At 42.6% G+C, this 26,100-nt stretch overlaps 2 protein-coding genes across 5 annotated transcripts in view; both read right to left on the bottom strand.

The window, feature by feature from the left end:
* LOC115128088 (uncharacterized) overlaps positions 1-26,100 on the bottom strand; it is a 93,622-nt gene that overhangs the window by 31,640 nt on the left and 35,882 nt on the right. The gene's annotated exons all lie outside the window — the stretch shown is intronic.
* On the bottom strand, positions 35-25,995 carry LOC115117208 (uncharacterized). Of its 3 annotated transcripts, none has more exons than XM_065010491.1 (7): positions 25,877-25,995; positions 17,784-17,862; positions 17,218-17,610; positions 15,201-15,341; positions 6,183-6,310; positions 5,916-5,943; positions 35-567 (listed from the first exon to the last, which is right to left on the bottom strand). In XM_065010491.1, the coding sequence occupies exons 1-7, from the start codon at positions 25,877-25,879 to the stop codon at positions 422-424; spliced, it is 918 nt and encodes a 305-aa protein (XP_064866563.1). In that variant the 5' UTR covers positions 25,880-25,995; the 3' UTR covers positions 35-421. The 3 variants fall into 3 exon arrangements, with proteins under 3 accessions (XP_064866563.1, XP_064866564.1, XP_064866565.1); XM_065010492.1 differs by having other exon boundaries at positions 17,784-17,859; XM_065010493.1 differs by having other exon boundaries at positions 17,230-17,610; positions 25,877-25,993.

The following is a 26,100-nucleotide window of genomic DNA, read 5'->3' as shown; positions in this document are numbered from 1 at the left end:
TTCCTCCAATAAAAATAAAACCAGGAGCAAAATGAACAAATTCATATCAATCTTTATTGTATTTAGAAATTTACGCATCAAATCTTTTTTGAATACTTTTCTTTACCATTTACAACAGGGTGAGAATGAGACAAGCAAAAACATGCCTTTTCCATCAGGCGCAATATAGGCACACTACAGAATGGACTGACATGGGGGAGGGGAAAAAGAGATACATAAAGTGCTTCTGTCAACGGTTCTCTTGAATTAGAAAAAAAGTAAAAACATGAGGGGGTTGGCAGGTAGGGGGGCAAATTCCATGGCTCAGAGGGGACGTGGTGGATTGTATCAGACAGTGGAGAAGAACAGTGGGACTGAGGTGGGGAAGGGGGAAATGGGGGCAATTCTTTCAAAAATAAAAACGTTCCAACAAAACCAGTCCTCAACCCAGGATGAGGCTGGACATGCCCCCTGGGGGGTTTCTTCGTCCGGAGGGGGCGGCTGCGTTGGCGGCAACTCCCGAGGGGGCAGAGGGCTGTGGTGCCTCCTCCTTCTGCTCCTTCTCTTCAGGTTCCTCGGGGCAGTCTCCTTTACCACACAACACAGAGGAGACGACACTATCAGGGTCATCACTACCTGGCCCACTGATCAGAGATCTGATATGACTCAGGTTGCGTTTACACAGGCAGCTGAACTGATCTTTGGCCCAATTATTGGCAAGAGAGTGGATCTGATTGCCCAAAAGGACAAATCTGGTAATAAAAAAAGAATCAGAATAAAATCAGTATTGGGCTGCCTGTGTAAACACAGCCTATGATCTAGCCATGCTAGAATGGAGAGGCACAGCACTTAAACACTTATATCTTCAACAAAAATATAAAATGCTGCATGAAACAATTGTAAAGAATATACTGAGTTACATTTCATATGACCCAAAATCAGTCAATTGAAATCTATTATTTAGGCCCTAATCTATGGATCTCACAACTGGGAATACAGATATGCATCTGTTGGTCACAGATACCTTCAAAAGAAATGGGCCTTGGGATCTTGCCATCTAAGCATTACAATTGTGTTCGCTGTCCTTAGCTTATCTGCCTATAACATAACCTTGCCGCCACAAATGGGGCACATTGTTCACAACATTGACATTTAGCAAACCACTTGCCCACCATACACATGCTCAGCGGTTGGACATACTGCCACATTCCCTAAAACATTGGAGGTGGCTTATGGTAGAGAAATTACCATTAAATTATTTGGCTACAGCTCTAGTGGAGATTCCTGCAGTCAGCATGCCAATTGCAAGCTGCCTCAACTTAAGACATCTGAGGCATAGTGACAAAACTGGCCTTTTACTGTCCCCAGCACAAGGTGCACCTGTGTAATGAGCAGGCTGTTTAAATCAGCTTCTTGATATGCTACACCTGTCAGGTGGATGGGTTCTCGTCAAAGGAGAAATGCTCACAATAAGGGATGTAAAACAATTGGTTCACAATGAGAGAAGTAAGATATTTCTTCATATGGAACACTTCTGGGATTTTATATTTCAGGTCATGAAACAAACACTTGACATGTTGCATTTATATTTATGTTCAGTGTAAATATCATCCAAACCTTGAATTGATAGGATATCTAATAACAGGTTTGGTTGTAGCAAGGACAACCTGATGGGTCCTGCTACCACTTTCCAAATGACAGCTCAACAGATAACCAATAGCAAGGGATAGATTCAGAAAAATGTGTTGGTTTCAGCAAAATGTGCATAAATGTACTAGCATAACTCAAATCAAATCAGATGCAATAAATTGAACTCAACAGTCCTCTATGAGGCAAATGTCATCTGTAATGAAATCACACTGCTGGAGAGACAGGCTGTCAATTGCCCATTAGTGATGTAGAATCTCAAAGTCAAATGTCCTGAGGGCCATTACAGTATGGAGTTGGTAGGGGCTTACAGCAGCACGTAGGCAAAGTGTGTTAAACCAGTGTTTCTAAGCCTATTTTGGTATCAAGGAACATAAAGCTGTGTTTCTTCCGTCAGAACACTGCTTGGATTACATTTTACACCTGAGAATTGTACAACATCAGTGTCAGTCAAACACTTGGAGGGACCAGACAAGATCCTCCCAGGGTCTGCTGCCAGTCCAGTACCATTTCAAGCCCCAGTCTACAGTGCTTAGACAAGACCATAACAGCGGAACGGATGTAGTATCTATTTTTAAATGCACCAAGATGATGTGTGAAGCCTTAACCCTCCATTATCCAAGAACACACTAATGTTTGCAGCACCTGGAAGTTAATAAATAGCCTTGCTCGTCATAGGAACAGCATTATATCATTACAGAACAGATAACTGACCACAGACATTATGAAAGGGCACAACTGGATCAAAGAGAATCTGATTGAGTTGACTACAAGGTGTTCCCTACAAATAAAAAGCCTTAATAAAAGCCCTCTATGAGTCATGTGTTGTATAACTGGGACACCAGTGTTTCTCCTGGTTAGATCAACAAGGTCAGGACAAACTTCCCAGGTATGACAAATGTCATTGTTGAAAACAAAAGGAGATCAATTACACCATTTAGAAAAGGCTGGAAGGGTGGTATTATCAGAGCTGCCACGTTTGACCATGATGCCATTCATTGTGGCCATTCATAACTAATGGGAGTCATGTACTGCTGTTTACAGACAGCTGAGAGAACGAGGAATGTGGAATCTTTCCTTCCAGTCTGGTAGGGACCTCTTTTAAGTGGTGTCTCTTCAAAAGACTTCAATGAGATTCATCATTGGAAACTAAATTATTTTAGTAGCAGTCAAAGGTTTGAACACACCTACTCATTCAAGGGTTCCTTTATTTTCACGATAGTAAAGTAAATAGTAATGGTAAAGACAGACTATTAAATGGCATATGAAATCATGTAGTTAAAAAGTATATTTTTCAGGACCCTGTCTTTCAAAAATAATTTGTGATGGAGGGGGACAAGATTTGGGGTGAAGAGAGTGATAACTGCTCTTGAAGGAGGGAGGTGTAGGAATGTATTGGAGGGGTTGTGTGATGGATTTTGGTGGTGATGTGGAGATTTCGAGCTGAAAAGGCATCCTTAGACAGAAACGGATTTCTATAAAAATCCAAATAACTTCACAGATCTTAATTGTAAAGGGTTACAACACTTTCCCATGCTTGTTCAATGAACCATTAACAATTCATGAACATGCACCTGTGGAACGTCTGTTAAAACACTAACAGCTTACAGACGGAAGAAAATGAAGGTCACAGTTATGAAAGCTTAGGACACTAAAGAGGCCTTTCTACTGATTCTGGAAAAACACCAAAAGAAAGATGGCCAGGGTCACTGCTCATCTGCGTGGCCTGCAGATGTGGCCAGGGCAATAAATTGCAATGTCCGTACTGTGACGCCTAAGACAGCGCTACAGGGAGACGGACGGACAGCTGAACGTCCTCACAGTGGCAGACCACGTGTAACAACACCTGCACAGGATCGGTAAATCCGAACATCACACCTGCGGGACAGGTACAGGATGGCAACAACAACTGCCCGAGTTACACCAGGAACGCACAATCCCTCTATCAGTGCTCAGACTGTCCGCAATAGGCTGAGAGAGGCTCGACTGAGCGCTTGTAGGTCTGTTGTAAGGCAGGTCCTCACCAGACATCACCGGCAACAATGTCACCTATGGGCACAAACCCACCGTCGCTGGACCAGACAGGACTGGCAAAAAGCGCTCTTCACTGACGAGCTGCGGTTTTGTCTCACCAGGGGTGATGGTGGGATTTGCGTTTATCGTCGAAGGAATGAGCACTACACCGAGGCCTGTACTCTGGAGCGGGATCGATTTGGAGGTGGAGTGTCCGTCATGGTCTGGGACGGTGTGTCACAGCATCATCGGACTGAGCTTGTCGTCATTGCAGGCAATCTCAATGCTGTGCATTACAGGGAAGACATCCTCCTCCCTCACGTGGTACCCTTCCTGCAGGCTCATCCTGACATGACCCTCCAGCATGACAAGGCCACCAGCCATACTGCTCATTCTGTGCATTATTTCCTGCAAGACCGGAATGTTAGTGTCCTGCCATGGCCAGCGAAGAGCCCGGATCTCAATCCCATTGAGCACGTCTGGGACCTATTGGATCGGAGGGTGAGGGCTAGGGCCATTCCCCCCAGAAATGTCCAGGAACTTGCAGGTGCCTTGGTGGAAGAGTGGGGTAACATCTCACAGCAAGAACGGGCCAATCTGATGCAGTCCATGAGGAGATGCACTGCAGTACTTTATGCAGCTGGTGGCCACACCAGATACTGACAGTTACTTTTGACGCCCCCTTTATTTCAGGGACACATTATTCAATTTAGGTTAGTCACATGTCTGTGGAACTTGTTCAGTTTGTGTCTCAGTTGTTGAATCTTATGTTCATACAAATATTTACATGTTAAGCTTGCTGAAAATAAAACGCGTTGACAGTGAGAGGACAATACTTTTTTTGCTGAGTTTTAGATACTTCAAAGTAGCAACCCTTTGCCTTGATGACAGCTTTGCACACTTGACATTCTCTCAACCAGCTTCACCCGGTATGCTTTTCCCAACAGTCTTGAAGGAGTTCCCACATCTGCTCAGCACTTGTAGGCTGCTTTTCCTTCACTCCGCAGTCCAACTCATCCCAAACCATCTCAATTGGGTTGAGGTCAAGTGATTGTGGAGGCCAGGTCATCTGATGCAACACTCCATCACTCTCCTTCTTGGTCAAATAGCCCTTACACAGCCTGGAGGTGTGTTGGGTTATTGTCCTGTTGAAAAATAAATGATAGTCCCACTAAGGTCAAACCAGATGGGATGGCGTATTGCTGCAGAATGCTGTGGTAGCTATGCTGATTAAGTGTGTCTTGAATTTTAAATAAAATCAGACCGTGTCAGCAGCAAAGCGCCTCCACGCTTCATGCTGTGAGCCACACATGCAGAGGTACTCTGTTCACCTACTCTGCGTCTCACAAAGGCACGGTGTTTGGAACCAAAAATGTAAAATCTAGACTCATCAGACGAAAGGACAGACTTCCACTGGTCCAATATGCATTGCTCCTGATTCTTGGCCCAAGCAAGTCTCTTATTGGTGTCATTTAGTAGTGGTTTCTATGCAACAATTCGACCATGAAGGCCTTATTCACGCAGTCTCCTCTGAACAGTTGATGTTGAGATGTGTCTGTTACTCGAACTCTGAAGCATTTATTCCGGCTGCATTTTCTGAGGCTGGTAACTCTTATGAACTTATCCTCTGCAGCAGAGGTAACTCTGGGTCTTCCTTTCCTGTGGCGGTTCTCATGAGAGACAGTTTCATCATAGCACTTCATTGTTTTTGCGACTGCACTTGAATAAACTTTAAAAGCTCTTAATTTTCCAGATTAACACATGAAAGTCAGTCAAAGTAATAGACTGTCGTTTCTCTTTGCTTATTTGAGCTGTTCTTGTCATAATATGGACTTGGTATTTTACCAAATAGGGCCATCTTCTGTATACCACCCCTACCTTGTCACAACACAACTGATAGGCTCAAACACATAAAGGAAAGAAATTCCACAAAATAACTTATAGAAAGGCACACCTGTTAATTGAAATGCATTCCAGGTGACTACCTCATGAAGCTGGTTGAGAGAATGCCAAAGCTGTCAAGGCAAAGGGTGGCTACTTTGAAGAATCTCAAATATTAAATATATTTGGATTTGTTTAACACATTTTTGGTTACTACATGATTCCATATGTGTTATTTCACAGTTTTGATGTGTTCCCTATTATTCTACAATGTAGAAAATAGTACAAATAAAGAAAATCCTTGAATGAATAGGTGTCCAAACTTTTGACTGGTACTGTACATAAATACCATATATTAAAATACTGACATTTGAAATGGAACCAGAGATACTTACCATTGTTTGCCTGCTGGCACTCCTCAACCTGTCAGATGGAGAATAATAACAGTCAGCATTTTACTTTATTTTGGCTGAGTCATTTTACTACATCAACAGCATTTAAGTCAGTTCAAAAACACAGGACTGAGAATCACTGAAAACCATCCATGACAGCAGACTTGTAGAAACCAAGTCAAGTGTCTTACCAGTGGAAAACACACACATTACATCTATGAATAAAACAATGGCCGACATATGTCAATGTCAGTGACCCCTCACCCTTACCCCTAAAGGAACGTTGATGGAGGTGATGACCTCGTCTGTCTCATTGTTTTTGGGGAAGAGGAGCGGCTGCTGGCACCGTCTAAGGGGGGCGGATGGTTCTCCGCACAGAGTACCCTTGGCCGTCCCGCCTACGGAGAGAAACAACACCCAGTTAATAAGTGCTGACTCAGACTTCACAAATGAGTCAGAAGGAGATGACCTCACTACTAGAGTTCTGTAAAGCAGACCTCCTCCGGGAGAGCTACCTCCTGTAGGTTTCCCAGCACACCTGATTCTACTAATTAGCTGCTGACCAGGACCTTGATGAACTGACTCAGTTGAGTAACACAACAGGGTTGGAGTAATAGCCTGCATACACGGTAGCTCTCTGAGAGAAGGGTTTAGGTCAGTGATAGTGACTAGTGTTAGGCCTAATGATAGTTAATGGAGTGTCAATGCTAGAAGTGCTAATAAAAACATGACAGTTTCTTTACGGTTTGTTTCCACTTTATATTTCATTGATCAAAACAAACGTATTCACTGGCCGGATTTTACAATCTGGTTGAATGGGTCTAAATGGATTAAAGACTGGTGTGGAAGGCTGGTAACAGTTTGCTTTACCATCTTGATTTGTGGTGCATTCCTGTTTTAGTGGAACTGAGTGACTAACATGTAGTATGGCAATGTTTTTACTGAGCATAATGCTGCTAGGAACTATTTGCCAAGATGACATGAGAAAATGCGGAAAACCACTAATGCAAACAAATCCGATGGCCTACCTATCAGTCTCAGACAGATACCAACAGACCAAGCAGCAAAGCAGCCAGTGGATGTAGGCTAATCCAGACAAATGCTGAGCCAAAACTCATAGGCTAACCCACATACCCCACTCAGCGAAAGGGCATTTTGGCCAACATTTAAGCTAGGCTACAGTCCCATACAAACTCCCACTGAGCAACAACTGTAGAGCAGAAACAATGGGAAGTCAACAGATTGGTCTACCTGACATCTATGACTAGAAGGAACAAACGCCAGACAAAGGGATGATTCTTGGTCAATATATCACTGCTTGTTAATGAAGTGAGAGGAGAAAGCATTGTGAAGTAATGGCACAGTGACTCAACAAGGTTTCCTTTATTATGGCTCTGCATCTGTTTATCAGGCCCTGCTGAATGACTGCTTTACTGCTTTTACATTAGCCTTGGTAATGGGACATAAACCGTGGACATGGCCAATAAGTGATGCTTTAATTGACTATAGTGCCATTACATTTAAATTAAACATTCAGATAGTACTGCAAGATCAAGATGTAGGTCTATATCAATGTTAAGCTGAAAACAACTGGATTCTTGGCCATTATGTAGGAGGTACTTCTCAACCAAATTTCCAGATTGTGATGTCATTAGGTAAACAGCAGCCTAAGTAAACATCCTGAAGCCTATTAACACAGAAAACAGTACGAGCCATTCATGAATATCCAGACCTAAACACAGGCAAATAATCCAGGTGTATTCATGGGAATATATCAAGACTAATGCAATTTTATTTAAATATAGGCTAGCCTAGACCAAGTACTCAACTTCCAGACGAGATGGCACCGAAGCCAAACTAATTAAATAATCCAGGTGTATCCGGTGAATTGTGCATACCATTACACCATTTGCTCGTCTGAATTGAATTTGAACATGGCCGATTAATTAGGGCCGATTTCAAGTTTTCATAACAATCGGTCGACCGATTACATTGCACTCCACGAGGACACTGTGTGGCAGGCTGATCACCGGTTACGTGAGTGCAGACAGGAGCCAAGGTAAGTTGCTAGTTAACATTAAACTTATCTTATAAAAAGCAATCAAATCTTCACATAATCACTAGTTAACTACACATGGTTGATGATATTACTAGGTTAACTAGCTTGTCCTGCGTTGCACATAATCAATGCAGTGCCTGTTAATTTATCATTGAATCACAGCCTACTTCGTCAAATGGTGGATGATTTAACAAAATTGCATTTGAGAAAAAAGCATAAATGTACATAACCATAAACATCAATGCCTTTCTTAAAGTCAATACACAGAAGTATATATTTTTAAACATGCATATTTAGTTAAAATAAATTAATGTTAGCAGGCAGTATTTACTAGGGAATTTGTGTCACTTCTCTTGCATTCATAGCACGCAGAGTCAGGGTATAGTATATGCAACAGTTTGGGCCGCCTGGCTCGTTGCGAACTAATTTGCCAGAGTTTTACATAATTATGACATAACATTGAAGGTTGTGCAATGTAACAGCAATATTTAGACTTATGGATGCCACCCATTCGACAAAATACGGAACGGTTCTGTATTTCACTTAAAGAATAAACGTTTTGTTTTCTAAATGATCGTTTCCGGATTTGACCATATTAATGACCTAAGGCTCATATTTCTGTGTTTATTATATTATAATTAAGTCTACTATTTGATAGAGCAGTCTGACTGAGCGGTGGTAGGCAGCAGCAGGCTCGTAAGCATTCATTCAAACTTTACTGCGTTTGCCAGCAGCTCTTAGCAATGCTTGAGGCACAGCGCTGTTTATGACTTCAAGCCTATCAACTCCTGAGATTAGGCTGGCAATACTGAAGTGCCAATTAGAACATCCAATTGTCAAAGGTATATGAAATACAAATGGCATAGAGAGAAATAGTCGACGCAACATAATTCCTATAATAACTTCAACCTAAAACTTCTTTACTGGGAATATTGAACCTCCAGCTTTCATATGTTCTGAGCCAGGAACTTAAACGTGAGCTTTTTTACATGACACATATTGCACTTTACCTTTCTTCTCCAACACTTTTTTTGCATTATTTAAACAAAATTGAACCGGTTTCATTATTTATTTGAGAGTAAATACATTTAATGTATTATATTATGTTAAAATAAAAGGGTTCATTGTTCATTCAGTATATATATATATATAAATAAAAATCATCCGAATAATGTTATCGTCTTTTTTTGGTCCTCCAATAATCAGTATTGGCATTGAAAAATCATAATCGGTTGAGCTCTAATTTGAACCTAGCTTTAGACAATGTGGACAGAGTGTGAACACTGCATGCAGCTGTCGGCTCTGGCAGTGAGAGGTTACAGTTAACACACACATGCACACCACATTCTCCACACTTCATCCGTGGGCACGGATACGCCACTACACCAGTAAAGGGATTACTACATAAAGGGGTGACTACAAAAAGAAAACCAGCCACGCCACGGACACCGACGTCTCGCTTTCAAACTAAACACCTTCTTTGCCCGCATTGAGGATAATACGGTGCCATTGTCGCGGCCTGCTAACAAGGACTGCGGACCCTCCCCCTCTCCGTGGCCGACGTGAGTAACGTGTTACCCTTCGCAAGGCTGCTGGCCCAGATGGCATCCCTAGCCGCATCCTCAGAGCATGCGCAGACCAGCTGGCTGGTGTGTTTACAGACATATTTAATTGCTCCCAGTCTGCTGTCCCCATATGCTTCAAGATGGCCACCATTGTTCCAGTATCCAAGAAGACAAAGATAATTGAACTAAATGACTACTGCCACGTAGCACTCACTTCTGTCATCATGAAGTGCTTTGAGAGACTCTTCAAGGATCATATCACCTCCACCTTACCTGCCACCCTAGACCCACTTCAGTTTGCATACCGCCCCAACAGGTCCACAGACGATGCAATCTCCATCATACTGCCCTATCCCATCTGGACTAGAGGTCAACCGATTAATCGGAATGGCCGATTTCAAGTGTTCATAACAATCGGAAATCGGTATTTTTGGGCGCCGATTTGCCGATTTTTATACCTTTATTTAACTATACAAGTCAGTTAAGAACACATTCTGATTTTCAATGATGGCCTAGGAACGGTGGGTTAACTGCCTCGTTCAGGGGCAGAATGACAGATTTTCACCTTGCAAGTTTGGATCCCCCGAGCTGACAACCTTACAGTTAAAAAGTCAATAACAACGCAATAACGACCTGCCTCTCTCTCGTTGCACTACACAAGGAGACTGCCTGTTACGCAAATGCAGTAAGCCAAGGTAAGTTGCTAGCTAGCATTAATTTTTTTAAATTTGACCTTTATTTAACTAGGCAAGTCAGTTAAGAACAAATTCTTATTTTCAATGACGGCCTAGGAACAGTGGGTTAACTGCCTGTTCAGGGGCAGAACGACAGATTTGTACCTTGTCAGCTCAGGGGTTTGAACTTGCAACCTTCCGGTTACTAGTCCAACGCTCTAACCACTAGGCTACCCTGCCACCCCAAATTAAACTTATCTTATAAAAACAATCAATCATAATCACTAGTTAACTACACATGGTTGATGATACTACTAGATATTATCTAGCATGTCCTGTGTTGCATATAATCTGACTGAGCATACAAGTATCTAAGTATCTGACTGAGCGGTGGTAGGCAGAAGCAGGCGTGTAAACATGAATTCAAACAGCACTTTTGTGCGTTTTGCCAGCAGCTCTTCGCTGTGCGTCAAGCATTGCACTGTTTATGCCTATCAACTCCCGAGATGAGGCTGGTGTAACCGATGTGAAATGGCTAGCTAGTTAGCGCGCGCTAATAGCGTTTCAAACGTCACTAGCTCTGAGCCTGTGATTGTTTCCCTTGCTCTGCATAGGTAACGCTGCTTCGAGTGTGGCTGTTGTCGATGTGTTCCTGGTTCGAGCCCAGGTAGGAGCGAGGAGAGGGACGGAAGCTATACTGTTACACTGGCAATACTAAAGTGCCTATAAGAACATCCAATAGTCAAAGGTTAATGAAATACAAATGGTATAGAGGGAAATAGTCCTATAATTCCTATAACTACAGCCTAAAACTTCTTAAAAGGAACCACCAGCTTTCATATGTTCTCATGTTCTGAGCAAGGAACTTAAACGTTAGCTTTCTCACTTTTAATTTCTTCTCCAACACTTTGTTTTTGCATTATTTAAACCAAATTGAACATGTTTCATTATTTATTTGAGGCTAAATTTATTTTATTGATGTATTATATTAAGTTAAAATAAGTGTTCATTCAGTATTGTTGTAATTGTCATCATTACAAATATTATTATTATTATTATATCTATATATATTTTTTTTAAATCGGCAGATTATTCGGTATCGGCTTTTTTGGTCCTCCAATAATCGGTATCAGCTAATCTGGACAAGAGGAATACTTACTGTCAAAATTAAGTTTACTACAGCCTCATTTACTGCTGATATGGCAGACTTGCTTAGACAAATGTGGTTTCTACTGACAATTGAGATGTACAAACTATGGCATTTAGATGTACAAACTATGGCATAAGGGGACAACAAGCGGATAAAAAGCGATCCGTAATTTCGATTAAGACATTAATGAGCGAGCAACAACAGACGTGGTCAATATAACTATTTGTTCAGCACTTTTGAAATGTACAGCGACAGAATTCCGAACATGGGCCGTTCTTAGTGTACTCCCTGTGAGGCACCTTGAGCCGTTTGGGTCTTTGCGTGTCAAAAAAGACAAGTCATATAACACTATTTGACGCGTTAAATAAGCTTTTAATGTGACCCGTCAAATAACACAACTCTATTTTAGAATGTTGTGTGTGCTGAATTTGCACGTCCAAGCCAAGCACCACAACTATGATGTTTTTACAATACTGTGTTGGTGAAAATAGACCAAATTATTAGGGTGAGGCACATGGGCTACTAACAGCTTACGACACAACATACACTTAGTATTACTTTCTTAGCTACAGTATTACACTTCACCCTGGCATATTACATCATTTATGCAGCAGCATACAATACATTTTTGGACTAACCTTGTTAGGGTGTCGCAGCAGTCTTTTGGGCAAATTTTGTCAAAGTCGGGCATTCTCTGGATTTATGGTGGGACTGGGGGGGGCGCTGCCGCTCCATTGAATAGCAGGCTAACGTTAGTGGTTTCTTTGCAACGCTTGCAGTTTGCCACTTATTCCTTAAAAACGACTCATTGTTGAATTTAACATTGTGCAATCTTTATTTACAAGGGCCGATGAGCACCAATACAATTTATCTATAATTTCTCTTCATTATTTATCTTCCTATGACAAGGATTAAAAAGGATTTGCCAGTAGATTGTCGACAACTAATGACTGCTAGCTAAGACTTGGAAAGTATGATGTTGACATGATCAGTCCAATCAAAGCTGCTGTAGATGTAACGTGATTTGATGTAATGGGCACTTCTAACATAACTCTATGGCTAAATTTGAGCTCTAACCTTGGAATTGGGGATGACATACTGTCCAATGAGTGACAGAAAACTGAGCCAATCAAGTGCAACGCTCTGTATTTTCTGGTGGCTAGCCCCACCACCACCACTGAAAGCACTGAGCTAAGCTGAAACAGCTGCATTTTGGAGCTGCCTCTTCCTCCTACCCTCTACTTTTTTGAACATTCTGTTAAAAATCGCGCAACATTTCAGCGCCCTGCTACTCATGCCAGGAATATAGTATATGCATGTGCTTAGTCTGTGTGGATAGAAAACACTCAGACGTTTATAAAACTGGTTAAATCACTGCTGTGGCTTTACCAGAACGGCATTTACATCGAAAAGCACAGGAAAAACTGATCACTGAAAATGGAAAAATATATTGCTTCGCTACTTGAACCCATTGATAAAGGTGAACCACAATTAATTGACTGAGGTTGCAGTACCTACAGCTTCCACACGGTGTCTAGAGTCTTGTCATTTGCCTACGAGTTTTTTCTTGGTCAAACACATGCAAGGCAGCGCTTTTCTTCAGGTCTAGGACCGGATATTTTGGTTAAGTTTCTAGCCGGACATTTTTCCAGACGGACAGCTAATGATTTTTACATCGCCTCCTGATGAATTGTATCGCTTATTAACGTTTACTAATACCTAAAGTTGCATTACAAAAGTATTTCGAAGTGTTTTGTGAAAGTTTATCGTCGACTTTTTGAATTTAAAAAAATGACGTTACGTTTTGAAACGATGTTTTTTTCGTTTATCACACAGTCTACATATAACGATATCTAGGCTTTATATGGACCGATTTAATCGAAATAAAGACCCAATAGTGTTTATGGGACATCTAGGAGTGCCAACAAAGAAGATGGTGAAAGGTAATGAATGTTTTCTATTTTATTGTGCGGTTTGTGTAGCGCCGAATATGCTAATTATTTTGTTTACATCCCCTGCGGGTCTTTTGTGTTGTAGTGTATTGTTACATGCTATCAGATAATAGCTTCTCATGCTTTCGCCGAAAAGCATTTAAAAAATCTGACTTGTTGCCTGGATTCACAACGAGTGTAGCTTTAATTCGATACCCTGTATGTGTATTTTAATGAACGTTTGAGTTTTAACTAATACTATTAGCATTTAGCGTAGCGCATTTGCATTTCCAGAGCTCTAGTTGGGACGCAAGCGTCCCGAGTAGAAGCAAGAGGTTATTAAGAAAGACATGTTTTTTTTTTTTAAAGAGACCATGGTTACAGTCCAAGACACACCCTTCCCCTCAGCCATCAAATTAAGTGGACACTTCTGATGACGTATCATGACCACCCTTGCCGGGTAATGAGTCACTCGTTCATCTCTCCGTACCTGTTTTTATTAATCACCCAACTTCTTGCAAATTCTTTAAATAATAGTCCTGTACAAGGTATTTCCATAGCTGGTAAAGAAATGATTATAAACCAGCTGGCTGATGATACTACTTTTTCTGAAAGACGTTAACCAAATTCCCATATCGATCAATGTGATGCAATCCTTTTCCAAAGCATCTGGTCTATACCTTAACATTAATAAATGTGAACTCATGGCTGTCAAAGATTGTGTGACACCTTCATATTATGGTATTGCAGTAAAATAAGAACTTATATATTTAGGCAGAACCATTACAAAGGATCAGAAGTCTAGAGGTTTACTAAACTTTAACCCTCTTATTAAAAAACCCCAGAAGATGCTAAATCAATGGCTACAGAGGGACTTATCTTTAAAAGGTAGAGTCCTAATAACCCAGGCTGAAGGTATCTCTAGACTAACATATGACACTCTATCTTTATATCTTGACAGTAAAATAAGCAAGGAGATAGACCAGATGCTTTTCAACTTTCTGTGGAGAAACCGTACCCATTACATTAGGAAAACTGTTGTAATTAACACTTATGAAAATGGTGGCCTGAATTTTCTGGACTTTACTACTAAATAAATAATACTTTTAAGATCAATTGTATAAAACAATTCCTAAGAAGTCCCACTTCTATCTGGAATTTTATTTCTCATGTCTTCTCTACTTTTGGTGGCCTTAACTTCATGTTGTTTTGCAATTATAATATTGACAACAAAAAAAGTGAAACTTTCTGCTTTTCATCAGCAGGTTCTTGTCATGGTCCTTAATTTATAAACACAATTTTTCTCCACACAGATATTATATATGGAATAATCGGGATATATTGTATAAAAATACTTCTTTGTTTTTAGAATATTGGTTCCGAAGTAATATCCTATTGGTGAGCCAACTGGCAAATGCAGAGGGTATTTTACTCAGTTATAAGAAATTCTTATCACTTTACAAGGTCCCTGTAACACCTAAAGATTATGCAATTGTTTTAGATGCCATTCCCTCAGGTGTTGCTATGTTATTCAGGAACATGTCAAGACCTGACCCTCAGAGCCTACCTTCTATTGACCCTTTTGACTCATCAGTAGGAAAGATTTGTTTATCTTTTGGTCCATTCAACAACAGAGCAATATAAATTGTTTCAGCAGGACCCATCTTGTCTGAGGAGTTAGTTCTCCATTCCACTTATTCTACAGCAACATCCTGGCATTTAGCCAGAACAGAAAGTACTCTACTAATCTTCCCAGTACTCTCCATTCCTCTCTGCGGAGACTGAAAAGCAGGGTCATGTTCACTAGGCATGAAATGGAAAGAAGCAGTCTGAAATGGGGAGGAACTAAATATCATCTTAAAGCATTTTGCAACAGTGTGCCCTAATGGACATGACCCTGGGTGCTCACCTTGTCTGAGTCTTCTGGCTTGAAACAGCTTGAGAAGCAGCAGTCCAATGGCAAGAGAGCCTACTGCCACACATACAGCAGCCACACTCATGTAACTGTTCTTTGGAATCTCCTTTTCAGTGCTGGTCTCGTACTGTAACACTAAATCACAATCATTATAAATGAAAATCACGTCGCATTCAGGTATGCAATCAATTAGGTCATGTTTGTAGGGTAAGTCAATTTATATTGGATACTAATAGAGGTTAATGTGAGAAAAGCAAGAATTATTGATGGATCCTCTGCACAGTGGAAATCATGATGCAAAAAGGAGAATACTAAATGGTCAGTGTTAGGGTGTGAGGAAGGCACTTTGAATTCAAAACTACACTGCTCAAAAAAATTAAGGGAACACTTAAACAACACAATGTAACTCCAAGTCAATCACACTTCTGTGAAATCAAACTGTCCACTTAGGAAGCAACACTGATTGACAATAAATGTCACATGCTGTTGTGCAAATGGAATAGACAACAGGTGGAAATTATAGGCAATTAGCAAGACACCCCCAATAAAGGAGTGGTTCTGCAGGTGGTGACCACAGACCACTTCTCAGTTCCTATGCATCCTGGCTGATGTTTTGGTCACTTTTGAATGCTGGCGGTGCTTTCACTCTAGTGGTAGCATGAGACGGAGTCTACAACCAACACAAGAGCTCAGGTAGTGCAGCTCATCCAGGATGGCACATCAATGCGAGCTGTGGCAAGAAGGTTTGCTGTGTCTGTCAGCGTAGTGTCCAGAGCATGGAGGCGCTACCAGGAGACAGGCCAGTACATCAGGAGATGTGGAGGAGGCCGTAGGAGGGCAACAACCCAGCAGCAGGACCGCTACCTCCGCCTTTGTGCAAGGAGGAGCAGGAGGAGCACTGCCAGTGCCCTGCAAAATGACCTCCAGCAGGCCACAAATGTGCATGTGTCTGCTCAAACGGTCAGAAACAGACTCCATGAGGGTGGTATGAGGGCCCGACGTCCACAGGTGGGGGTTGTGCTTACAGCCCAACACCGTGCAGGACGTTTGGCATTTGCCAGAGAACACCAAGATTGGCAAATTCGCCACTGGCGCCCTGTGCTCTTCACAGATGAAGGCAGGTTCACACTGAACACATGTGACAGGCGTGACAGTCTGGAGACGCCGTGGAGAACGTTCTGCTGCCTACAACATCCTCCAGCATGACCGGTTTGGCGGTGGGTCAGTCATGGTGTGGGGTGGCATTTCTTTGGGGGAGCCGCACAGCCCTCCATGTGCTCGCCAGAGGTAGCCTGACTGCCATTAGGTACCGAGATGAGATCCTCAGACCCCTTGTGAGACCATATGCTGGTGCGGTTGACCCTGGGTTCCTCCTAATGCAAGACAATGCTAGACCTCATGTGGCTGGAGTGTGTCAGCAGTTCCTGCAAGAGGAAGGCATTGATGCTATGGACTGGCCCGCCCGTTCCCCAGACCTGAATCCAATTGAGCACATCATGACTCGCTCCATCCACCAACACCACGTTGCACCACAGACTGTCCAGGAGTAGGCGGATGCTTTAGTCCAGGTCTGGGAGGAGATCCCTCAGGAGACCATACGCCACCTCATCAGGAGCATGCCCAGGCGTTGTAGGGAGGTCGTACAGGCACATGGAGGCCCCACACACTACTGAGCCTACTGACTTGTTTTAAGGACATTACATCAAAGTTGGATCAGCCTGTAGTGTGGTTTTCCACTTTAATTTTGAGTGTGACTCCAAATCCTGACCTCCATGGGTTGATACATTTGATTTCCATTGATAATTTTGTGATTTTGTTGTCAGCACATTCAACTATGTAAAGAAAAAAGTATTTAATAAGAATATTTCATTCATTCAGATCTAGGATGTGTTATTTTAGTGTTCCATTGATTTTTTTGAGCAGTGTATGTGTAAAGCCCTTAGTTTTTCCTGACTGGGAAATACTCAGGGCCCTACCTATAAATGTTGGACTCCAAAAGCTTTGAGCTGACCTGTGAGGTTACCTGTGACATTCAGCATGAAGTTACAATTTGTGACTCCACTGTCAGTGTTCACCACACACCTATACAGACCCTCGTCTTCAGTCTGGGTTTCTTTGACCAAAAGGGACACAACTTTGTCTTTCTCATTGGCAGGTGGCACGGAAAGCTGATATTTTGGGCTCAGCTGCATCCTGGGATTGGAGGATTGTTGATTGGATAGGTTGTATTTGAACACAGGTTCACCTTTGTGAAGACCATTCTGGTCCAGCCTCCACCACACGACCTTCTCTATGTTTACATTACCAGGAGATATCCCATTGAAGTTCACAGAGCACTCTAGGACTGCATCCTTCCCAGAGTCCACCTGGATAACCGGCTTCAACTCTGGGCCCTGACTTAGACCTGTTTAAGCAATAGATAGAAAACCAAATTAAACAGGACTGTAGTACAGAAAATGTTAGATCTGACAAGTGTAGTTTGGATAAAACAAAACTCCTAGACCATTCGTTGTGAGCATTTTGGAAGTTATGGTGTTGGTAGAAGTATTACAAATTGTGCCTGCAAGAATGCCTTACTTTTGGATGTCTCAGTCCCAGTGATGAGAAACATGAGAGTGGACAAGCTGAAGACCAATGCCATGTTAGGGCCTTTCTCCTTAGTAGAAAAACAAACAGGGGTTCTGAGAAACAGTGGTCTCTCCACAGGAAAAGGTTCACACCTGACAACAATCAGTGGTTGAGCCAAATTAAAATCTGAGAGCAAACGTGGATAGCCTGAATAATATGCATTGACTAATGCAAGCATTCACTCAATGAACATGCTCTTCTTGCTTACTAAGCGACCAGGGTTGGGTAGGTTACTTTCTAAATGTAATCCGTTACAATTATTAGTTACCTGTCCAAAATTGTAATCAGTAACGTAACTTTCGGATTACCCAAACTCAGTAATGTAATCTGATTACATTCCGTTACTTTTAGATTACTTTCCCCTTAAGAGGCATTAGAAGAAGACAAATGTATGTTACCAATTGAACGACATCTATTGCAGGATACATCAATGTTAAAGTTTACATATCTGGCCATATATGGATGTTAAATTTTACTTTATGGGTTGGCTATATAGGCTTCTTTTTTATTTTTTAAGGTAAGTTGACTGAGAACACATCCTCATTTACAGCAACGACCTGGGGAATAGTTACAGGGGAGAGGAGGGGGAATGAATGAGCCTATTGTAAACTGGGAATGATTAGGTGATCGCAATGGTATGAGGGGCAGATTCTTCTAACCCATCGCTTTGTGCTACATATAATGATACGATTAAATTATATCTTTACATTAAAAACCTAAATCTATCAGAATTCCAGTCATTCCAATAAATGTTATACCCCTTGATCTTCAAGAATAGGACTTGGAAATATCAAGAGGTGTGGACTCGAGTCACATGACTTGGACTTGAGTCAGACTCCAGTCACAAATATGATTACTTGCAACTCAACTTTGACTAACACCAATGACTTAACTTGGTCTTGAGCCTTTTGACTCGAACTGACTTGATACCCTCCCCAAGCCCAAATATTAAAGATTATGCTATTTTAAAAAGTGTGCAGCGCATCAACTCTTCATTTAACTGATTACAGTTTGAATCGGACAGCAGCCAATCAAATTGTGCAAGCTGAGAAAAAAGTTGCGCGTGGCAGTGCAGAGGAACGTCGGTGGGTGAAATCAGATGGAGCCCTTGGAAAGATAACCAAAATTATTATTTTCGAATATAAAGACTACGCTGTAGTCAACAAAAAATGGATTGCAACTTGCAAAACACGCGGGAAGAAAATTACAGACAGAGGCGCAACAATTTCCAACTTTGTTCGACATTTGAAGCTGCACAAAGAACGGTAAATCGTGGCTAATATAGCCGACAGCTATATATAACTTTATTAGTGTAGCATGTAGGCTAACGTAACGTTAAATCAATGAGCCTCCACACAGTCAGTCAGTGCGGGAACGTGATCATTGCACCCAAGATTGAGCTACAACTGGCTAGGCAGGTGGTAGCCTAAATCCTGCCTGATGTTACTGCTGTTCCTTAAACCATTGACATACGACTGTGCCCTATAGCGATCCTAGATAGTCGATCGCTAAGGGGGGGCGTGTCTTTCTCATGGCTACCCATATATTTCCATGGAAATATAAAGTTTATTTGGAAAATAATAAACATATATATATATTTGTAAAAGCATTCATGATTTGCCTAAATGTAATATACTAACTATTACTCTTGTTAAAAATATGAAATTGTATTACATTTGTTGAAGAGCACATCATGACTTGTTTAGGACTCGAAACTCAAAGTTTAGGACTTGAGACTTGTTGGTCTTGACTTTAAACTTGACTCGGACTTGTTTGTCTTGACTTGCGACTTGACTTGAGACTTGAAAAACAATGACTTGGTCCCACCTCTGGGAAGTATAGATTAGCCAAATTGTTTTACCTGAGCATGACCCCAAAACTAAGGATTTATTAGGCGGCCCTACTCTGTTGTTTATGATTTTGTTGTCATGAAGGACTGATTGGGCTCATTGATTCGAGTTGAAAAATAAATGCTGCGCTCATGGAACGGCATGCTTTGCCAAGAGTGTGCAAAGCTTTCATCAAGGAAAAGGGTGGCTATTTTGAAGAATGTAGAAAATAGTAAAAATAAAGAAAAACCCTTGAATGATTAGGTGTGTTCACTGGCCGTCCACTGGTTTAAATATTTTTTTTTGATTGGCAGCTTAAACTTCTTGAATTAAACTATTATTGGGTTGAAATACACATTTAGATTTGTGAACAGCCATCCACAACAACCATAATCCGTAAGGCACAAATAGCTAAATGAGAGAGCTGCAGTGTTTCACATCAATGCGCTAACGTTATGTAGATTTAAATAATAAGTGATATCCCCATCACCGTAGACTACACCACTACGATCATCTTCACCTCCAGGCGTTTATTCAAATTTGATCATCTTTGTATGCCGACAGAAGTCGCAGCATTGGAAGACATAGCTTGGACAGTAGCCTACACAAACCTATTCCTGTTCTTTTCCCGCGATCCATCAAACACATTTGGTGTGTCATCATTTTTTATTTTTTATTTCACCTTTATTTAACCAGGTAGGCTAGTTGAGAACAGGTTCTCATTTGCAACTGCGACCTGGCCAAGATAAAGCATAGCAGTGTGAACAGACAACACAGAGTTACACATGGAGTAAACAATTAACAAGTCAATAACACAGTAGAGAAAAAAGGGGAGTCTATATACAATGTGTGCAAAAGGCATGAGGAGGTAGGCAAATAATTACAATATTGCAGATTAACACTGGAGTGATAAATGATCAGATGATCATGTACAGGTAGAGATATTGGTGTGCAAAAGAGCAGAAAAGTAAATAAATTAAAACTGTGGGGATGAGGTAGGTGAAAATGGGTGGGCTATCTACCAATAGATTATGTACAGCTGCAGCGATCGGTTAGCTGCTCAGATAGCTGATGTTTGAAGTTGGTGAGGGAGATAAAAGTCTTCAACTTCAGCGATTTTTGCAATTCGTTCCAGTCACAGGCAGCAGAGTACTGGAACGAAAGGCTGCCGAATGAGGTGTTGGCTTTAGGGATGATCAATGAGATACACCTGCTGGAGCGCGTGCTACGGATGGGTGTTGCCATCGTGACCAGTGAGCTGAGATAAGGCGGAGCTTTGCCTAGCATGGCCTTGTAGATGACCTGGAGCCAGTGGGTCTGGCGACGAATATGTAGCGAGGGCCAGCCGACTAGAGCATACAAGTCGCAGTGGTGGGTAGTATAAGGTGCTTTAGTGACAAAACGGATGGCACTGTGATAAACTGCATCCAGTTTGCTGAGAAGAGTGTTGGAAGCAATTTTGTAGATGACATCGCCGAAGTCGAGGATCGGTAGGATAGTCAGTTTTACTAGGGTAAGCTTGGCAGCGTGAGTGAAGGAGGCTTTGTTGCGGAATAGAAAGCCGACTCTTGATTTGATTTTCGATTGGAGATGTTTGATATGGGTCTGGAAGGAGAGTTTGCAGTCTAGCCAGACACCTAGGTACTTATAGGTGTCCACATATTCAAGGTCGGAACCATCCAGTGTGGTGATGCTAGTCGGGCAAGCGGGTGCAGGCAGCGATCGGTTGAAAAGCATGCATTTGGTTTTACTAGCGTTTAAGAGCAGTTGGAGGCCACGGAAGGAGTGTTGTATGGCATTGAAGCTCGATTGGAGGTTAGATAGCACAGTGTCCAATGACGGGCCGAAAGTGTATAGAATGGTGTCGTCTGCGTAGAGGTGGATCAGGGAATCGCCCGCAGCAAGAGCAACATCATTGATATACACAGAGAAAAGAGTCGGCCCGAGAATTGAACCCTGTGGCACCCCCATAGAGACTGCCAGAGGACCGGACAACATGCCCTCCGATTTGACACACTGAACTCTGTCTGCAAAGTAATTGGTGAACCAGGCAAGGCAGTCATCCGAAAAGCCGAGGCTACTGAGTCTGCCGATAAGAATATGGTGATTGACAGAGTCGAAAGCCTTGGCAAGGTCGATGAAGACGGCTGCACAGTACTGTCTTTTATCGATGGCGGTTATGATGTCGTTTAGTACCTTGAGCGTGGCTGAGGTGCACCCGTGACCGGCTCGGAAACCAGATTGCATAGCGGAGAAGGTACGGTGGGATTCGAGATGGTCAGTGACCTGTTTGTTGACTTGGCTTTCGAAGACCTTAGATAGGCAGGGCAGAATGGATATAGGTCTGTAACAGTTTGGGTCCAGGGTGTCTCCCCCTTTGAAGAGGGGGATGACTGCGGCATCTTTCCAATCCTTGGGGATCTCAGACAATATGAAAGAGAGGTTGAACAGGCTGGTAATAGGGGTTGCGACAATGGCGGCAGATAGTTTCAGAAATAGAGGGTCCAGATTGTCAAGCCCAGCTGATTTATACGGGTCCAGGTTTTGCAGCTCTTTCAAAACATCTGCTATCTGGTTTTGGGTAAAGGAGAACCTGGAGAGGCTTGGGCGAGGAGCTGCAGGGGGGCCGGAGCTGTTAGCCGAGGTAGGAGTAGCCAGGCGGAAGGCATGGCCAGCCGTTGAGAAATGCTTGTTGAAGTTTTCGATAATCATGGATTTGTCGGTGGTGACCGATTTCCCTAGCCTCAGTGCAGTGGGCAGCTAGGGGGAGGTGCTCTTGTTCTCCATGTACTTCACAGTGTCCCAGAACTTTTTGGAGTTGGAGCTACAGGATGCAAACTTCTGCCTGAAGAAGCTGGCCTTAGCTTTCCTGACTGACTGCGTGTATTGGTTCCTGACTTCCCTGAACAGTTGCATATCGCGGGGACTGTTCGATGCTATTGCAGTCCGCCACAGGATGTTTTTGTGCTGGTCGAGGGCAGTCAGGTCTGGAGTGAACCAAGGGCTGTATCTGTTCTTAGTTCTGCATTTTTTGAACGGAGCATGCTTATCTAATATGGTGAGGAAGTTACTCTTAAAGAATGACCAGGCATCCTCAACTGACGGGATGAGGTCAATGTCCTTCCAGGATACCCGGGCCAGGTCGATTAGAAAGGCCTGCTCACAGAAGTGTTTTAGGGAGCGTTTGACAGTGATGAGGGGTGGTCGTTTGACTGCGGCACCGTAGCGGATACAGGCAATGAGGCAGTGGTCGCTGAGATCCTGGTTGAAGACAGCGGAGGTGTATTTGGAGGGCCAGTTGGTCAGGATGACGTCTATGAGGGTGCCCTTGCTTACAGAGTTAGGGTTGTACCTGGTGGGTTCCTTGATGATTTGTGTGAGATTGAGGGCATCTAGCTTAGATTGTAGGACTGCCGGGGTGTTAAGCATATCCCAATTTAGGTCACCTAACAGAACAAACTCAGAAGCTAGATGGGGGGCAATCAATTCACAAATGGTGTCCAGGGCACAGCTGGGAGCTGAGGGGGGTCGGTAGCAGGCGGCAACAGTGAGAGACTTATTTCTGGAGAGAGTAATTTTCAGAATTAGTCGTTCGAACTGTTTGGGTATGGACCTGGAAAGTATGACATTACTTTGCAGGCTATCTCTGCAGTAGACTGCGACTCCTCCCCCTTTGGCAGTTCTATCTTGACGGAAGATGTTATAGTTGGGTATGGAAATCTCTGAATTTTTGGTGGCCTTCCTGAGCCAGGATTCAGACACGGCAAGGACATCAGGGTTAGCAGAGTGTGCTAAAGCAGTGAGTAAAACAAACTTAGGGAGGAGGCTTCTAATGTTGACATGCATGAAACCAAGGCTTGTTCGATCACAGAAGTCAACAAATGAGGGTGCCTGGGGACATGCAGGGCCTGGGTTTACCTCCACATCACCCGCGGAACAGAGAAGGAGTAGTATGAGGGTGCGGCTAAGGGCTATCAAAACTGGTCGCCTAGAGCGTTGGGGACAGAGAATAAGAGGAGCAGGTTTCTGGGCATGGTAGAATATATTCAGGGAATAATGCACAGACAGGGGTATGGTGGGGTGCGGGTACGGCGGAGGTAAGCCCAGGCACTGGGTGATGATGAGAGAGGTTTTATCTCTGGACATGCTGGTTGTAATGGGTGAGGTCACCGCATATGTGGGAGGTGGGACAAAGGAGGTATCAGGGGTCTGAGGAATGGGACTAGGGGCTCCATTGTGAACTAAAATAATGATAACTAACCTGAGCAACAGTATACAAGGCATATTGACATTTGAGACATACAGCGAGGCATACAGTAAACACAGGTGTTGAATTGGGAAAGCTAGCTAAAACAGTGGGTCAGACAACAGCTAATCAGCTAGCATAACAACAGCAGGTGAGATGGCATTGACTAGGCAACTCGGCCGACAGATAAAACAAACAAGCAGAATGGAGTACCGTGATTAATGGACAGTCTAGCGTGCATCAGCTATGTAGCCAAGTGATCAGAGTCCAGGGGGCAGCGGTAGATGGGGCAGGGGGGCTGGGCTGGCGAGTGTTATCCAGGTTAAGAAAACTAACAATGACTAAATAGCTTGTAGCTAGCTAGCTGGTTAGCTTCTGGAGGTTCTTGAGTGTGTTCTAAAAATAAAGATAATAGCGATTCCGTATCACATTGGGTGAGGCAGGTTTCCGGAAGGTATAAACAATGTTTTTTTAAATCGGGAAGAGAGAGTACATATGGGCCACTGCGTTTTTGGGACGCGGCGATGCAGACGGTTAGCAGGCCTGTGCTAACAAGCTAACAGATTAGCAGGTCGGGGTAAACAAGGTAGTAGTTAGCGGACCTGGGCTAAACAAGCTAGCAGTTAGCATGCCGAACTAGCAAGCAAGGAGATAGCGAGGGCTAGAGTTAGCCTTTGGAGGACGTCGCGATGGGGCGAGTCTGTTTATTCCTCTTCATGCAGTGATATCGATAGACCGGTCGTAGTCAAGGTATTGTAGCCCAGGAGTATGCTAGGAGCTCTGGCCGGGCTAGCTTCAAGCTACGTGGGTGGAAACGCTAGCCAGGAGTAATCAACCAGGGTTGCTGTTTAGCTCGATAGCTAGTTGCGAAGATCCAGCTGAAGAATGTTCCGTTTGTGGTGGGAATCCGGGGGTAAAAAAAAAAAAAATAGGTCCGTTATGCTCTGGTTAGCGTCGCGTTGTTCGAACTGGCGAGAGCTTTCCGAGCTAAAGGTTAGTTGATGACCGGTTAGCTGAAGACCGCTAGCATAGCTGGTAGTTAGCTGGCTAGCTTCAGTTGAGGGGGCCCGGTTCCGAAGTAAATATAACTACTTTAGGAAAAGTAGCTACATTGGCGGGTTGCAGAAGAGTATTTGGAAGCTTAGGTTTAGCAAAATGCTTTTAAAGATATGCGAAGAAAAAAAAATATCTAAAAATATCTAAAACGAAAAAGAGACTATATTTACAGAGAGACGATACGACAGGACAATTTACTGCTACGCCTTCTTGGATAGATTATAGTGTTCTCTGATTTGTGATCAGACTCGCTCAGGTGGAACATTTTTATATTTGAGCCTTTTTTCAACGCTGATTTGAATGTCATTGCGAAAACAGAAGTGTCAACGACTTTTTTTCGCAAACATCCTTTCTGAATTGAAAAGTAATCATCTAGTTTTTCTAAAGTATCGGTAATCTGATCACAATATTTTTGCTTGTATCGTAACGGATTACAGTTAGCGTTTACCTTACATGTACTCCATTACTGCCCAACCCTGTAAGCGAGCAAGGTCAGAGCAAGGTCAATGTATAAAATTAAGTCGCACTATATATACACACCCAAAATTGTAAAGAGTAAACCTAACAACCAACGTTTTGTCAAAAATCTAGTGTCGACTAACAGTTAAATGCTTGCTTATGGGCACTCTCAACAATGCAGAGAGAAAGACATTAAAATAAAACGCGCAATAAAAGTTATACAAGAATAAAAACAAAACAAATTCCTGCGTTGCCGAAACGATTGTTATTAGGTTAACCTATTCATTTGTTGGGAGCATATATTGTGCAACTTTACTTTTCACTTTTCACAGTTTTACTCTGTTTGTCAGCACCTCTACAAAAATGTTTGAGTATGTCATGAGTTTTACTATACCATGTTCAAAGTCACTAACAAAAGTTAAGGCTGCATGAATCAACAAAATAATACTTACCATTATATTCCAAACTCCCTATAGCCCCAGTCCTCATAGCAAGTATGTTGAGCCAAGAAAATACTATCACTTGGGGGAAATACTTTCACTTTGTGGTTCAGCCTCATTTGACTGTTCCCTGCAGTGGGAAGGAGGGGGGAAGTCATTCCCACACCCAATGTGTTCCAGACAGTATCAGCTCCACCATGTGGACATTATTTAAAGTGCTTTGGAAGTGTCTTAAC

This window comes from Oncorhynchus nerka, linkage group LG26 (assembly GCF_034236695.1).
Source record: "Oncorhynchus nerka isolate Pitt River linkage group LG26, Oner_Uvic_2.0, whole genome shotgun sequence".
NCBI classification, from domain to species: domain Eukaryota; kingdom Metazoa; phylum Chordata; class Actinopteri; order Salmoniformes; family Salmonidae; genus Oncorhynchus; species Oncorhynchus nerka.
This window is presented reverse-complemented; position numbering and strand designations above follow the sequence as displayed.

Excerpts from the sequence above, each read along its gene's own strand:
- LOC115117208 (XM_065010491.1), bottom strand. Across the intron at positions 15,342-17,217 it reads TGTCACAGGTAACCTCACAG|TGTTACAGTACGAGACCAGC; the intron begins GTCAGCTCAAAG and ends ATTGTGATTTAG. Across the intron at positions 5,944-6,182 it reads CCATCAACGTTCCTTTAGGG|GTTGAGGAGTGCCAGCAGGC; the intron begins GTAAGGGTGAGG and ends TCCATCTGACAG.